General features: G+C 44.5%; 1 protein-coding gene across 10 annotated transcripts in view; it reads right to left on the reverse strand.

Annotated features, from left to right (window-relative positions):
• The window catches only part of pcloa (piccolo presynaptic cytomatrix protein a), a 59911-nt gene that overhangs the window by 25389 nt on the left and 19115 nt on the right, over positions 1-15407 (reverse strand). For 8 of the 10 annotated variants that reach the window (XM_047574862.1, XM_047574860.1, XM_047574857.1 and 5 more), the window contains exons 4-6: positions 6398-10108; positions 1955-6023; positions 88-1622 (exon numbers count right to left, since the gene is read on the reverse strand). In XM_047574862.1, the coding sequence (XP_047430818.1) occupies positions 88-1622; positions 1955-6023; positions 6398-10108 (9315 nt within the window). The remainder of the gene's footprint in view (positions 1-87; positions 1623-1954; positions 6024-6397; positions 10109-15407) is intronic. The other 2 variants (XM_047574865.1, XM_047574864.1) reach the window with 1 other exon arrangement.

Consider the following 15407-nt stretch of genomic DNA (forward strand, 5'->3'; position numbering starts at 1 on the left):
AAAAAACCTCAATGATATTTAAACTCAACTAGTGTTTTCTTCTTGACATTTATGTCAAAGTGACAATTGTAAAGTTATCATACTTACAGTATAACTATCACCATACTGGGTGCCAGAACTTCCTCTTTCTTCTCCTGTTGGGCTCATGGGCTTAGGGTCAGACATAGACCTCTGCATGGATTTCGATCCTCTGGGACTTGCTGGAGAGGTTTTTGATGGATCTGTACTGCCTCTTAGCTTTTGTGGGCTTGTATCACCTAGTGACTTATCATATGAAACAAACTCAAGGGATTTGCTAGGTGATATACAAGGGGATATGGGGGAATAAAGCACTTTGGGAGATTTAGGAGGGGCTTGAAGCGTAGAGGAATCAGCTTTGAGGTTAGGAGATTGGCCTATTTCTAAGGGAGTAGGTCGTTTCTTTGGTGAGGTCCTTTCAGAGTCAGACAGTTCCATCCTGGTGTCCATTATAATGTTCCCCTCTGTATCCGTTTGTATAGAAATCTCAGTGTGGGCTTGAAGAGACATCTCTGAATGACCACCCCTATCACCCCTGGCTGTACGTGGTCGGGTTTGTCGGCTTCTTGTCTGAGCTTCCCATTCCTCTTGATCCTCATCATCAGTCTGCACACAACTGTCTACACTCTTTTTAACGCTTCTCTTTTTTCTCCCTGCTGTATAAGCTTTGCTGACTGTTTCATCCTCTTCATCAGTCTGACACCCACTGTCAGTGATCTTTCGTGCCAGTACTGTACCATCAGGTCCTAAGACAACTGCCTCCTGCAAGCCACGCCCTGGTGTGTCCCCGCCAGGGTACATCTGACGAAGCTTTTGCTCTTCAAGTTGCATACGGAGTTGCTCTTGGAGCCTCTGAATCTGCTCAAGCTGCTGCTGTTGCTGGGCATAGGTTTCTTTCTGCATCATAAGGTGAGCCTGTCTTTCCTCTTCTTGTTGGGCCAATATCTGTTGCTTCATGACCTGCAACTCTTCCAGTTCCTTCTGTACCAGGATCTGTTCTTGTTCACGGAACCGCTGGATCTCCTGTCTCTCCCATTCTAATTCCTCGGCCAAGCGCTGTTGCTTGAGTTTCTCCATTTCCAGCCTCTCACGTTCTGCCTGATACTGGCCATCCCCAGGAACCATGGGTGAAGACAGAGCCTCTAGTGAAGCAGCTATGGCCTCCAGAGAAGCATCAGTGTAGGTGTCAAGGGATAACGAGGTTGTTGCTGTAGTGACAGCAGTAGTATCCACTCTAGATATTTCTAGATTGAGAGGGGCATCTCCTTGTTCTTCTGTTGCAGTAATTGAGATAGTGGACAGAAAACTCTGGGAACGTGTAAGTGGCAGGTTCTGGAGGTTGGAAAGAGAAGGCATGGTGTCGCTGGTGTGCATACCAGACAGAGTGTTATATGTTGTACTAAATATGGACCCTGGCTGAGTGGTAATGGCATAAGTAGATGGAATTGGTGCTGCAACAGAAGAATAGACCACTCCATTTGATGACCTCAAAACACTGCTTGTACCAAAGAGTGTACCAACAGCACTTGTGACTCTTGCTTGGGAATAGGGCGGAATTGTCATTCCAGCGTAAGTCCCTTTCTTGGAGTAGTCAACAGCTTCACCTGTCAAAAGTCAAAAATATCAGTTCAGTCCCAATATTGCAGCTTTACTGAATGTTGAATCAAGCCATGCTTCATCCAAATTCTGAAAAAAAGGTGGAACATGGAAAAAAAACTCCAATACTGACGTGCAACAATAATCATAGCATGCAGGCACATGCAAAACCTTATGGCGAAGGGAAAAAATAAAAAATAACAAAACAATGTCCATGCAAAACAAACAAACAAAAATAACCAAAACAAATAACCAAAAGAAATGCCACATTAGCCATGAATAAGTGGAGGCAGTTCAAAGTGACATTTAAGTGACAGGTCTGCGATGTCACTGCACTGACCTGCATCAGAAATCTTTGCTGAGGTAAGATCTACTGCACCCTCTGTCGTGCCACTAAAATTATAGCTGTTCTTGCTCTTATATAAGAACAGACCAGCCTCTGCTAAGTTAGTATCTGACATTGATGGCTTAATTCCACCAAATCCTCTCATGCCGTAAGGAGATCTGTCATACTGATAATGGTCATCCCGATATCCAAAACGGTCTTCTGGCAGGGGTGTGGTAGGTTGCTGTGTGGTGCAACTTCCTGTAAATGGGAACTTATAGACAACATCACAGCACACAGATTTCTTTCCTGCTGTCAGATCCACTGGTTTGCCATCATCTGTGACTACAGCCGTAAGCACTTCTGCAGAGGCAGCATCCACCGACACCAAAGTGTTGAATGGTTTTGTCGTGCTGAGGTCAACAGCTCCAGCTACTGTGGTTATACCTGTTGTTAATCCGTTGGCAACACAACTTGGAACAGAAGTGGGTGCAATAGTGATAGGGGTGCTTTGGAAAGCCCCTCCACCTGTGCTCGATCCAACTGAGAGGTTTATAGGGATCTCTGCAGTAGCATGAGTAGAGGGCTGAGAATCAATTGGCCGATATATTATTTGAGAAACTGGTTCAAATGCCTTATTTTTTGTTAGCTGAAGGGGCATTGAAGATGCTTGAGAGGTGTCAACATTGTCACATCGCTGGATTGTAGCAGCACAAGTCACAATGGTAATACTATCAGTCACAATGGAAACAGTGGATGATTCAGCACTGAGGTTAACCACAGGTGACTGCACTGCACTGTTTTGACGACTGACATCAGTTACAAACGACTGACGTCTTGAGTCTGGGCTAGCAGAAAGATCTACGCCATTCATGTCTGATCCTGGATCCACCTTCATTGTTCTTAGATCTACCACTTCAGAAGGTTGAAAGCCATGACCATTCTGTGCTGGCACCTGAGGCTTCGGTTTCTCCATTGAGATTGGGACACCATTTGCCCTTGGAGCTGGCACTGGAGGTGTTGTCCTTTCATGAACAACAGAAACAGTGGTTCTTTGAACTTCTGTAGTGACCACTTGAGAGATGAGGTTAGGCATAACCACTGGTGCCTGAGCTGAGGCAGATATAGCCTCAATTATATGACAAGAACTAGAAACATGTTTTTCTGGGCCACAAATCTCTTGACTTTCAATAGATTCTGTGACACGTGTATATGCCAGAGGCACCCTGGTTTGTTGGGGAGGAACTGTTTGTTGATGCTGCTGAGAATATGACTGAGGTTGAGGATGTGGTTGCTGATAACTCTCTGGCTGAGGCTGGTGTGCAGATGATGCTGGGCTAGGGCTAGAAGGAGCTTGAGTTGTGACATTGTCTACTGGAGAGCTTGGTTGAGAGGGCAGTGTGATGACCACATATGTGTCCCGAAGATTGCGGGCATATCTTGGAGAAGAGGGCGAGGGTTGAAACGTCTTGCTTTCAGAAGAGGGGCTGAGATTCAGGACTGTGTCACTGGGACTTGTAGGAAGTACAGTGGGTCTTGGTGGGTGAGGAGTATGGGCAGGTGAAGAAGGCTGTGAGCCAGGCTTTGGTGCAATTGGTGGTTTGACACTATGTCCTGGTCTGTGGCTGTCCCCAATTCCTGCAGGAATGGATGGCTTTGGAGGAACAGGTGGGGGAACGTGAGGTTTGTACGTTGGAGTAACTGCTGGTCTTGTAGAGGGTCCTTGGGTCATATTCATAGCCACTGTCTCTGGCCTTACTGAAGTTGCTGAAGCCTGAGGTGGAAGTGGAACTGGGGGTTTCCTGGGAAAAACTGTAGGTTTAGGTGGGGTAGGAGGAGGCAGTGGTGCAACAGCTTCTTCTGCTTTTTCCTGAGAATTATCCCTACGCAGTACATTAGGCTTGGGGGGTATGGGTGGGGCAGTTGACACTACACTGGGTGTACTGGGTGTGTACTGGGGCACTGTGGGCAAGGGTGACACGCTGGAAATCACAGGGGTTGATGTTCTTGGGAATGCATTAGATAAGTCCACAATATCAGCCTGGGATGCTGTGATTGTGGTGTGAGGTTCCTGATTTGATGTGGAGGATGAAGGAGGTTGAGAAAAGTCTTTCACAGGCTCACTGTCTGTTGCTGCCGACACGTCTGACACAGCAGTTATCTCATCTTCCTTTTTAATTGCACTGTATTCTTCATCAGAGGATACCTCCCCAGAAGAGCACTGAGTCACCTTTAAGTCTGGGATAGGATGGAGTGCTTTTCTAGATGCAGTAGCTTCCACTTCGGGGCCCTGTTGAGTTGGACTTGTTCCAGGAGTGAGTACTCTTTTCATTAGCTCTTCGTAGGCAGTTTCAGCATCCAACAGTGGCTTCCCATCTTTGTCTAATGTTATTGTACTGTTTCTGAAGAAGGTAGTCTCTGCAGGTTGCAGAACAATTTCTGGGGTAGTGCTTTTTGGCTGCATCTTCTGATATTCCTGCTCCAGCTGCATGAATTCTTTTCTCTTCTTTATCATGTCTTCATAAACTTCATCTGGTGATCTCAGCTTTTTGGGCTGCGCAGGGACAATAATCTTCTCTGGTTCCCCCAGATCAGTCGTTGAGTTGTCGATGAGAGATGAATAGGCATAGTCTTCAATGAGCATGCCTCCATAAAGGGACTCTTTTTGTGGTTGAATCTCACCTTTGTCAGTTGTTGGAGACTTGGCTCTCAACATAATTTCTTCATAAGCCTCATCAGCAGATTTCAGAGGTTTCTTCTGTACGTTCTCAGTGTTTTCATCATCTGTTGGGGAGTGAAGAGATACAGATATAGGCAACTGATATGTTTTTTGGACAGCTGCAATCTTTGCAGCATGGATTTCAAACCCTTCAGGATCTGATTCAATACTGGGGGAAAAGTCAGAGCATGATGATCGTCGGATCTCCTCCATTTCAGCTTCTTGCCTCAGTTCTTCAGTTGGCGAGGCATCTTCAATAGGTGAAAGGTTGCTTGGTGGTGTCTTTGGACGCTCTCGTCTCCTCTGGGCTCGAATCTCTTCTTTGTCTTTCTTGGACTTTTTCCCTGAGCCCTTCTGTTTTTCTTGCTCCCTTAGCAGTTCCTCTTCTTCCCGTAACTCCTCCTCCTCAGAAGAGTCTTCAATAGTTGGTAGCATTTGACCGGGTTGCCTGTGTTTGGCTTTCCTGTGTTGTTTACCCTCACCAGCACGGGCATGGCTAGGACTACTACTGTCACTGTCTTCATCCAGTGATGAGAGGGATGTTGGGGATGTTCCAGGAGTGAAGCTGGATGCATGTAGACTGGAAGACCCCTCACCTCTAGACCGATCATCAGGAGAGTCCGTCAGGCTTTCCATTTCAGGCTCTCCTTCATCATTATGTGTACATAATGGGCTGCTTGTTGCATTAAGCTCCATCGTTTGGAATTTGCGAACTGCTGTACCACGCTGTTCTTCTTTTGGTTCTAGTCCTTCCTCTTTTTCTTTATCATGTTCAGCCAATGAGATGTGGATTTCATTATCTTCATCATCTGGACTTATAGTGGTTTTCTTGGTGAGTCGTCTGGTTTTTCCTGATAGGCTTTTCTCTACAGTATCTGTTTTCTTCTGATCCATTTGTCTCTTCTCTTGCTCTCTGATCTTTTGTCGTACTATATTTTCCTCATCAGATGGGGAAGCATCCTCATTCTCACTCATTTCAATTATCTGTTTTCTGATAAATTCCTCATCATCTCCCGACATTGGGCTTTCCTTTCCAAAGCTTTCACTAGAATCTTCCAAGGAATCTGCCCTTACATCCATGGGGACAAGGAGTTTTTTCTTTGTGGTACCTTTGAAAGTCTTCTCGGAAAGTTCTCTGTCCTCTTCTGAGCTTGGTGAGTCAGGCGAGAGAGGAAGTACCTCTAATTTACGTCTGGTCTTTAGAGTGTCCGTTCGTTTCTCCTCTTCTTGCGCGGTTGTCTGCGCCTCAAGAATGGGAAGGACGGTGCTTTCCAGCTTTGCTAGATCTGATGGGCTGGTGGGACTGCCCTCGTTGACAGGTGCTTCTTTCATTCCAGTCTCCTTCAAAGTCTCCACTGTTTTCACCTGATGGATTGAAATAAAACATAATAAAGTTTATGATCTATTTCATATTGCAATAAAAATCTTAGAATGTGCATATACATTTTGGAATGACAATTGGAAATGAAGACATGCTTTCTAAAACTCATTAAAAATGTATTTTTCAGAGTATCGGCCAATCTCAGTCGTGACGTGAAGTTCCACTTCTGAGGACTGTGATACATACAATCAGCATATTCTGCTGTGTATTGTTAGTTAATTTCCAATATGATGTCAATTCTATCTAAATCATCTCCATGTGTATCTGAGTACGTTGGTTTAATATTCCAGAAATAAAGTAAATAATCCAAAGATAATTACATATTCTGCCACTACATAGTTCTAAATACACTGGTCACCTCAGAGACAGCATCTTCATCAATGAACTTTTCCAGAGGTAAAACTTTAGCCTCCTCTTTCGTCTCCATATCGGCATTCTCTTCCTTTTGGCCTTTCTCCTGCTCAATAACTACAGAAACTGGGGTTTCAGGTTCTGCTACAGGGACAGAAGCTACAGATACAGACACACTTCCATTTTCAAGACCTGCCTCTGATACTTCATCCGCCTTTGACACTTTGTTCTCTCCTACTTCAGACTCTGCAGTGCCAGATCTGTCGCACACTGTGCTCTTCTCTGATACTGAAATAGCCTTCAGGATGTTGCCTGCAACAGGTTGTGTCTCATCCTCTTTTTTCTTATGTTCTGCTTCCGTCTCTTTGATTGACACCTCAGCAACTTTCTCACGCTGTTTCTCATCACTGTCTGTCAGAGCGAAAGTATCAGTGTCTGCTGCATGTTGATTTCCAGAGCTACTGTTTGTCTTTTGTGAGTCAGCCTCGGCCTCATCCTGGAAGAGCTTCTCCTCACAGGCTTTATCTATGGCTTGTGTCTCACTAATAACACTTGGGGATAACGACGTCTCTACACTTCGCTCTGACACCTCGACACTGACCTTTTTTTGCTCTTTAGAATCAGCAGGTGAGGGAACTGTGTTAACCTCTTCTTTTAATACTGCTTCTTCTGGTGTCTGATTTTCCTCTTTCTGTGATACACTCTCTGTTTTGCACATAGACTTCTTATCCTCTACTTTATCTGGTAATGACACTGTCTCAGCAAGGTTTTTCCCAGCAGGCGTATCATTTGTTGCTTGCTCTATTTCTTTATGCATTTGTATTTCTTCTTTTTGCATTTCCTCAGGGACAGTCAGAGCGAGCTCTGCTGCTGGTTCTGATTCATTCTTCTCTATTACGGGACAAACAGTCTCGTTTTCAGCACAGTTCAGAGCTGGACTCAATCTTGCTATATTAGCGCACTCCTCCCGAGGTTTCTCGTCATTTGTGTTCTCAACTATTTTCTGTTCAGCTGGCTCTTCTTCAGAAGCTTTTCTTACGTCAGCTTTTACCTCAATGGCCCTCTCTGCAGCTGCATTTGTTTTTATCTCGACTGATGTTTCCTCATCAGGCCCCTCAGGTATTCTCTGCATAGCTGTTTCTTCATAATTAATGGCTTCCTGAGAAACTTTATTTTCAACAATGTTCCCCTCATTGGCTTTCTCTAGAGCCTTAGTTTCTCTGTCAGATGGAACAAAGGGAGTTGAGTTGTCTGCCATAAGAAGTTGCTCTGTTTCTTTTTCTGTTGGTTTGGTTTCCCCTTCATTTGCCTGAATTTTCCGCTCTGAAGCTGGTGCATCTGACACTGCTGTGGGACTTTCTGATTCTATACACTTGTCTGATTCTGGTTTTAATTCTTCTTTGTCTGGAATAGGGACGTCAGCTTTGTCAACAGGGGCTTCAGGAGCTACTGGTTCTGCTTCTGGCTTTATTTCTGCAGTAACAGTATTCTGGACACCATCAGCCTCTGGTTTTGTATCAGTATCTTTTTGGTCCACAGTTAAAGTTGTGTCTATTGCTTCTGGCTCAGTTTGTGCTGCTGGAGTTTGTTGGGTTTCATTTATTATGGGTTTCTCATTTGGAACCTCAATTATTTTCTCATCTTTTACATTTGTTTGTTTCTCTGTTGATTTGCTTTCTTCTTCATTTGCCTGAACTTTTCCCTCTGAAGGTGAGACAGATTGTTCCTCTGACACTACTGAAGGACCTTCAGATTTTTCTGGTTTTAATTCTTCTCTAGTCTCGTCATGTATAGGGACATCAGCTTTGTCAACAGGGGCTACAGGGGCAACTGGTTCTGCTTCTGGCTTTATTTCTGCAGTACTGTCAATCTCAGGTTTGTTAGTGATATCTTTTTGGTCCCCAGTTAAAGCTGTGTCTATTGTTTCCGACTCGGTGTGTGCTGCTGGAGTTTGTTGAGCTTCATTTATTTTGGGTTTCTCATTTGAAACCTCTATCATTTTCTCCTCTTTTACATTTGTTTGTTTTTCTGTTGGTTTGTTTTTCTCTTCATTTGCCTGAACTTTGCCCCCTGAAGCTGAGACAGATTGTTCTTCTGACACTACTGAAGGACCTTCTGTTTTTTCTGCTTCTGGTTTTAATTCTTCCTGAGTCTTGTCAGGTATAGGGGTGTCCGTTTTGTCACCAGGGGCTACAGGAGCTACTGGTTCTGCTTCTGGCTTTATTTCTGCTGTAACAGTACTCTGGACACCGTCAGCCTCTTGTTTTGTAGCAATATCTTTTTGGTCCACAGTTAAACCTGTGTCTGTTGCCTCTGGTGGGGTTTGTTGGGCTTCATTTATTAGGGGTTTCTCATTTGAAATGTCTAGTGTTTTCTCCTCTTTTACATTTGTTTCTTTTTCTATTGGTTCGTTTTCCCTTTCATTTGCCTGAATTTTACCCCCTGAAGCCGAGACAGATTGCTCGTCTGACACGAATGAAGGACTTTCTGATTTTTCTGGTTCTGGTTGTAGTTCTTCCTGAGCCTTGTCTGGTATAGGGACATCAACTTTGTCGACAGGGGCTACTGGAGCTACTGGTTCTGGCTTTATTTCTGCAGTAACATTATTCTGGACACTGTCAGCCTCTGGTTTTGTAGCGATATCTTTCTGGTCCACAGTTAAAGCCGTGTCTGTTCCTTCTGATGGGGTTTGTACAGCTAGAGTTTGTTGGGCTTCATCTATTTGGGGTTTCTCATTTGAAACCTCTAATATTTTCTCTTCTTTTACATTTATATCTGTAGGATCTTGCTGAATGGGAGATGCTGTCTGCGTGACAGCTTCGGGGATCGAGGCAGGCTTTGGCTCAGCTGAATGTGTTGTCACTTCTGGAGGCTTTTCTGGAGTGGGCTCCACTTTCTCATTATCTGCCAGGGGAGCCTCAGCCTCGGTAATCTTGGGATTTGGCTCAGTTTCTGCTTCATCAGGGACAGTTGTCTTGTCTAAACCTGTATTTCTCAATAGATTCTGCGTCTCACCTTCCACAGGGAGAGAAAGGGCCTCTGTCTCATTCTCAGAGCTACCCTGTTGTTGCTGAACTGCTGGGGTTTCAATGACAGATGCACTCTGTGTTGTTGGCTCAACATTAGATATCTCTGTATGTGGCTGAGGATGGTCCTCTGCTGCTTTCTCAGAACTACTCTGTTGTTGCTCAATGGCTGGGATTTCATTGACAGTTGTGCTTAGCGGTTTTTGATCAGAGTCAGATGGTTGTGTCTCAGGGTGAGGATGGTCCCCTGCCATTTCCTCTGAGCTGCTCTGCTGTTTCTCAGCTGCTGCTGCTTCTACACTCTCTGTAATGTGACCTTCTTGTTCAGAATGAATTACATTCTCAGGTGCTGATTCATCGTTTAGAGGTTGTTCTAGTTCTTTTGTCTGTTCTGTTTGCTGTGGGGTGGTCTCGGGATGAGGGTTACTATCAGAAGGTGAAATTAGTGTGCTATCAGTAGGGGTTGCAGGAATAGCTGGAGGCACTACCTTGGTCTCAGGAGCTGGTGGGGTTAGGCCTGCTGCTTCTACTAAATGTTTGCTATCTACAGCAGCAGGGGTAAGGGTGGAGGGAGGTACGGGAGCAGGAGTAGGTGGTTCCTTCTTTGGGGATGCCATAGATGGAGGTGGCATGTCTCCCAGCTGGCCCGCCATGGCTCTTTGGGTCTGGCAGTTGAGGCAAAGCCATTCTTTCTGAAAAACAAAAATTTAGAACAAATGATAGTTACACTATGATTTGTGGCAAATTACAAAATAACGAACCAGCATTGACATGTGAAGTGCTTTGTGTGAATTGAAATGTATTGGCAAGGTTCCACAAAAATAATTATACATCTACTCTTTTAATACGACCATAGTTATAAAACTAAAATGTCTTAACGTAGTTGAGACGTCACTGTGACACAGCAACGTCTTCTATTTCGAGGGCAGCTTTTACATTTTTGGGACTTGAGAGATGGTCTATGCATAATGCATGGTAATGGGACAGAGGCTTACCGCCGCATGTCAGAAATGCCTGGGCGGCCTGCACACACATTTCGTGTGGCAAACACGACCAATGGACAGTGTCAGAATTGGATTTAATGACTGTACGATGTGTATCCATAGGCGACCCCTGACCAAAAACAGCAATACACTTTAGGCATGTCTGTAGTGCTACAATGTTAATTCAACCACATCAAACACTGAAGACTGAAAAAAACAAGGACTCCTGCTAGACTATTGTGCAAGTCAGTAAACTGTCCCAATAACCTATGGGCCCTGAACATCTCATGTAGTTGCAAATATCTGTTCCGATACTAAAGCTGTTTATTTATAAGTAGTGTTATTTTATAAGTACAATGATTTGCCGTAATTCCCCCCTTAAAAACACCTGGGATGTAGTCTTGGTGAGGACATGATGCTAGCAAACACTTCTAATCTACTGTCAGAGCTCAGCAAAATCTATCCTGTCATCTTATTATGGCTGTATATTCCCAAGTACTCATGTAAACAAAGCACCCTAGAGGAACATACCTACACTAAAAGCCCTGCTGGGAGCTATAATTCAGCACCTGCTGCTATTATTGGGAGTTTAATACCAAGCTTTGCTTTAAGTGGAAAAATGATAAACAATCAGCAAGTTGGGATTTCAGAGGAAGAAGCACTACACCCACTTATCTAGTGTGGGGACACAACTCCAGAACATGCATTACGGAAACAACACTCGCACAGAAACGAACGCCTCCTTTCGCAATTTCGCCCCGCACTCTCACATTTCCTCTATGACCCGCTCTTGTGAGTGCCTTCACCCCGGCTTAGCAGCAGGGTTTATGCCAGATTCAGGCGTCGGAGGAAGATCGCAGCCTGCACACTAAGCCATGCAGCAGACAGGCCGCCTCTCTCCAAGCGCAGAGAGAGAAAGAGAGGAAGAAATGAGGTTGACGGGAGAGGGGGGTGGAAGACGATGACAGAGGGAACATTGTAGCAGGAAAAGTCAGATTAAATAACGTGTCAGCCGCCATGTTTGAGATCATGCCTGAACAGTAGAAATCTAACATTTGAGAGAGAGTAAAGCACCTGCATCTCGGCGGGACAAATAGTTTGTGAAACAGTGACACAAAGGAGTGAAATTGATGGTTTTAATATCACCAATTTCAGAGAAGAAGAAGTGCACACAGACGGAAGTCTGCTTTTCATCTGTAGGGTGTCAGTGCTCTACTGGGAAACCTTTGGACCTGGCATTTGTGTGGCTGTTACTCAGACATGTACCACCAACCTAGACCAGATCAGACACCCCCACCCCATAGCAATGACTACTTGATGGCAGCAGACATCCCCAGCAGGTGCTCACAAGGTGTTGACTTGGCCTCCAAATTCACTAGATCCAAAATCGGATGAAGTATCTGTGGGAAGCGCTGTCGCAAGCCTGATCCACAGAGCACTTGCACCACCAACAATCAGCACTTGCACCTGTCACCTTTACTCCTGTTACCATGCGCTTTTCTCTTGCTGTTGTTACTAATTTCTATATATTTTTTGTTTTATGTTAACTTCACATGAACCTGCCAAGGGACTACAGATGGCTACTATCTGGCATATGTAGATGTTCGTGTTCATTAAAATGTTCTGTCCCAATAAAGAAAGTAAAGAGTACATTCTCAGATGAGGCCCAACTTCTGAGGAGGTAGGACCTACTCAATAATGTTATGCCTGATCAGTGTATGTGTGTGTGGTCAGCACGTGTTATCAACTTGATCCCATCCAATATTCCCACTGGGAAGACTTCAGATGGGAGTTTCTCCAGTTGATCAGCTTTATCAGCTGAACCACAGAGAGCAACCACTGAGAACTGGGGAGTTGGCTGCTGGTAGGAAACGCTGTGAACCCACCCACCCACCCAGCCAGCCAGTCAGGCAGTCAGTCAGTCAACCAGTCGGTCGGCCTGAGCCTCGGCATCAAAGAGGCACACTTAAAGCTTTTTCCAGCCCCTCTAATACACTTGATCAATGAGCTTCTTATAGCTACTGAGGAGAACTAAACTGATGTGTTAATAGCCCGATGGGGGGCAACAGCCAACGATTTTCGGCCTCCCAGTAAACCCAGCTGATATCTGAATAACAGATAAAAAAAAAAAAAAAAACTGTGCAGCAGTCGCATTCGCAACTCGAGGTGCATGAATGGAGATGAGAGATGACGTCTATGACCTGTTTCCTGCTTCCTGTTTTCTCTCTCATTGTATGATTAATTTCTCCTTGTGTGTTCCTCCCTTATAAGTTTCACCTCCTTAACCCCACTGGTTATGTCCGGCTATATAGTCCTGTCTTTCTCTTTGTCCCTCGTCAAGTCATAAATGTGTTGAAGTTCCCTCTGTTTACATACCTGCTTGTTCATGTACCCTCCTGTCTTCCAATGTTTCAGTTCATCTCCCTGTGTTTTCTGAATTTTTTTGTCTCGATTTGCAGTGTTGCAGAGTTGTACATTTTTATTTAAGTTCTTTAGTCTCCTGCTCCTGCCTTCCCTTGCGTCTATACTTAGGCCCTACCTAATCGCCACACATCTCAAGAACCACTACGGCTTTGTTTAAGATATTTGCTTGACAAATGGGACATATCAGCTTGCTTACGGACAGGATGTTCTGCTCATTTTTGCTCTCCACATGGACTGTTTAACTGCGTACAACTCAATAGGTCAATAGGTATCGGACTGCAAATAAAATCAGCAAAGCTTTCGCTACTAAAATCGTGTCCCTTTCCTACAGAATGTTGTTTATAGGGATTTTTATGTAATACAACTGTAAACTGTATTCGAGTTTTGGGCACTGATTTATCACAAGAGCACTAGTCTACAGTCAGACTATGATACATGATTCATAAACAACATCTATATTTGGCTTTGGAGACGGCTCCACATGAGCATCATTCCTAATTTTATTTACAGAATGAAACAACGCCATCTTAAGTAGCAAGAGTGGGAGACTCCTCTTTTGACGGGTTTTCCTTGTAATTAAAAACTAATCAGGTGTATTTACCACGATGATCCTTCCTTTCCCACTGCAGCTATCCAATAAATGCAGAACGCCTCTGTAGGTTCCTGCACATCTGCTGTGATGGGCTCTGCGAGCGTCAGCACGGATGATTCACAAAAGCTCGGGAGCCAGTCACTCGTTAACGCAAGGCGCCATCAAGGACGTCTCCCACCGTCGCGTGGACACGAGCGCCGAAGGGCCGACACACACCAGCGCCCGGAGAGAGACGAGTCTGTGACGGTGTTCATGACATGCTCGGATGAAAAGCCCCGAACAGCTCTCACTCTCCTCCCATGCGGCGCTCTCAAACAAACACAAGCTCATACATGAATGAGTACAGATTGAGAGGCAATATTTTCCATCTCCATCAAGGATCCTCCAAGGGCGCAGTGGGGAGACAAGACAGAAAACCGCAGACGGCAACCAGATATTGGGATGAGACGGGCCATAACAGTGGTAGGTTACTGTTTCCAACGGGGAGTTGGAGAGTTGTGAAGGTCGGTGCAGCTCTTTGATTAAGACAAGGGATTATGAGGAGGTTTTACCCATCTAAGTTTAGACAGAGCCCAGCACAGAGAGGGGCCAAAATCAATTTCCCTCTTTTCACACATATATGAACAGAAACTTATTCTTTGTGTAGTCTCTTGCCAAGCCGGTGTAGTATCCGAGGGATCAATAAAGTGTTATATTATCTTAAACAGGGGAGCTAGTGAAGGATGGGACAGATGGATAAAACGGATGAGAAGACAGAGAAGGAACAAGGTGGAGGAAATACGAGGATGTGAGAAAAAAAAGAAGGCGTGCGACAGGAGGATGAGAGGAGGAGGAGGAAGAAGAAGAAACGAGGAGAACAACGGACGCGATGAAAGGCAGGAGGAAGAAAGGAACGCGATGGAGGGAGAGAAAGAGCGAAGCGGCTTAATGATCACTGGAAGTGACTCAACACCAGCTACTGCCAACAAGCTTAACATTATCACCCTGCAAATCTGCACATCAATTTCCAGGAAGTCGGGACAAGCTGTAACCCACGGTGACTGGCCAGAATGTCCTTAAAATGTACCGACTGAGAAAGTGATTAACAACTTTTGCACAGTCATGCTCCAGAGCTGGGTTATTTCTGTTCTACTACATTTGATTGGTCAGTGTTGTTTACCAGTGAGGATTTCCTTTATTTTGGGGTCTGGGAAAACTGACAGAAATACCTCGACGTTGGTGTTCACCGGGTTCCTTTGGGTGTTAGACGACACGCTTGCCCTCACTCTCGTGTTGGTTAGCTTAGCTTAGCATCGACTGACTGCCTGAGCCAGTCTGGACTTGTCTGAGGATGCAATCTGTGTACCAACACCACCTGGAGTCTGCTGGATTCTTGGCAAATCCACAAGCGTGACAAAACCACACAGATGCCAAGTATCAATCTTTTGGGACATCAACAGAAAGTACGAGAATAATTAAACCAATAGCTTTTTCAGGACAAGGGGTGGTGCTGTTGAGGGCTTTTAGGAAGATGGCAGAGGAGTCAGTCAGTGCAGGAGGTGTTCCTATTTAAATCAATGGAAATGGACAATACAGATACAACCAACATGAGAAATAACCCCACAAAGATGGATAAAGAATCACCTTGTACACATAATTTACAGATGAAAATAGGTAATAAATGGCACTTTATACCAAAGTGACATTACTCTATTGCGACTTATTGTGATATATTCTTATTCATGTGCTCGATACTCATAGCATGTGCTTTTAATGAACGCAGTTTTTCACAGTTAAATTTGGGGCCACATCACACAGTGATATATTCTTTGAAATCACTGTGTCAGTAATGAAAAATTACCATTCAAACTCATCATTTGCATAACATGAAAAATGAATATCACAGCTTAGCAGGGCTGGCGTTAAGACATATCTCAGACCATCTAACTAAGAAGGAATTTAGGAAATTTCTAAGGAAATTATACTCGTAATGTAATCATAGCGTGAGTAAGG

The sequence above is a fragment of the Mugil cephalus genome, chromosome 22 (genome assembly GCF_022458985.1).
Source record: "Mugil cephalus isolate CIBA_MC_2020 chromosome 22, CIBA_Mcephalus_1.1, whole genome shotgun sequence".
Classification (NCBI taxonomy): Eukaryota; Metazoa; Chordata; class Actinopteri; order Mugiliformes; family Mugilidae; genus Mugil; species Mugil cephalus.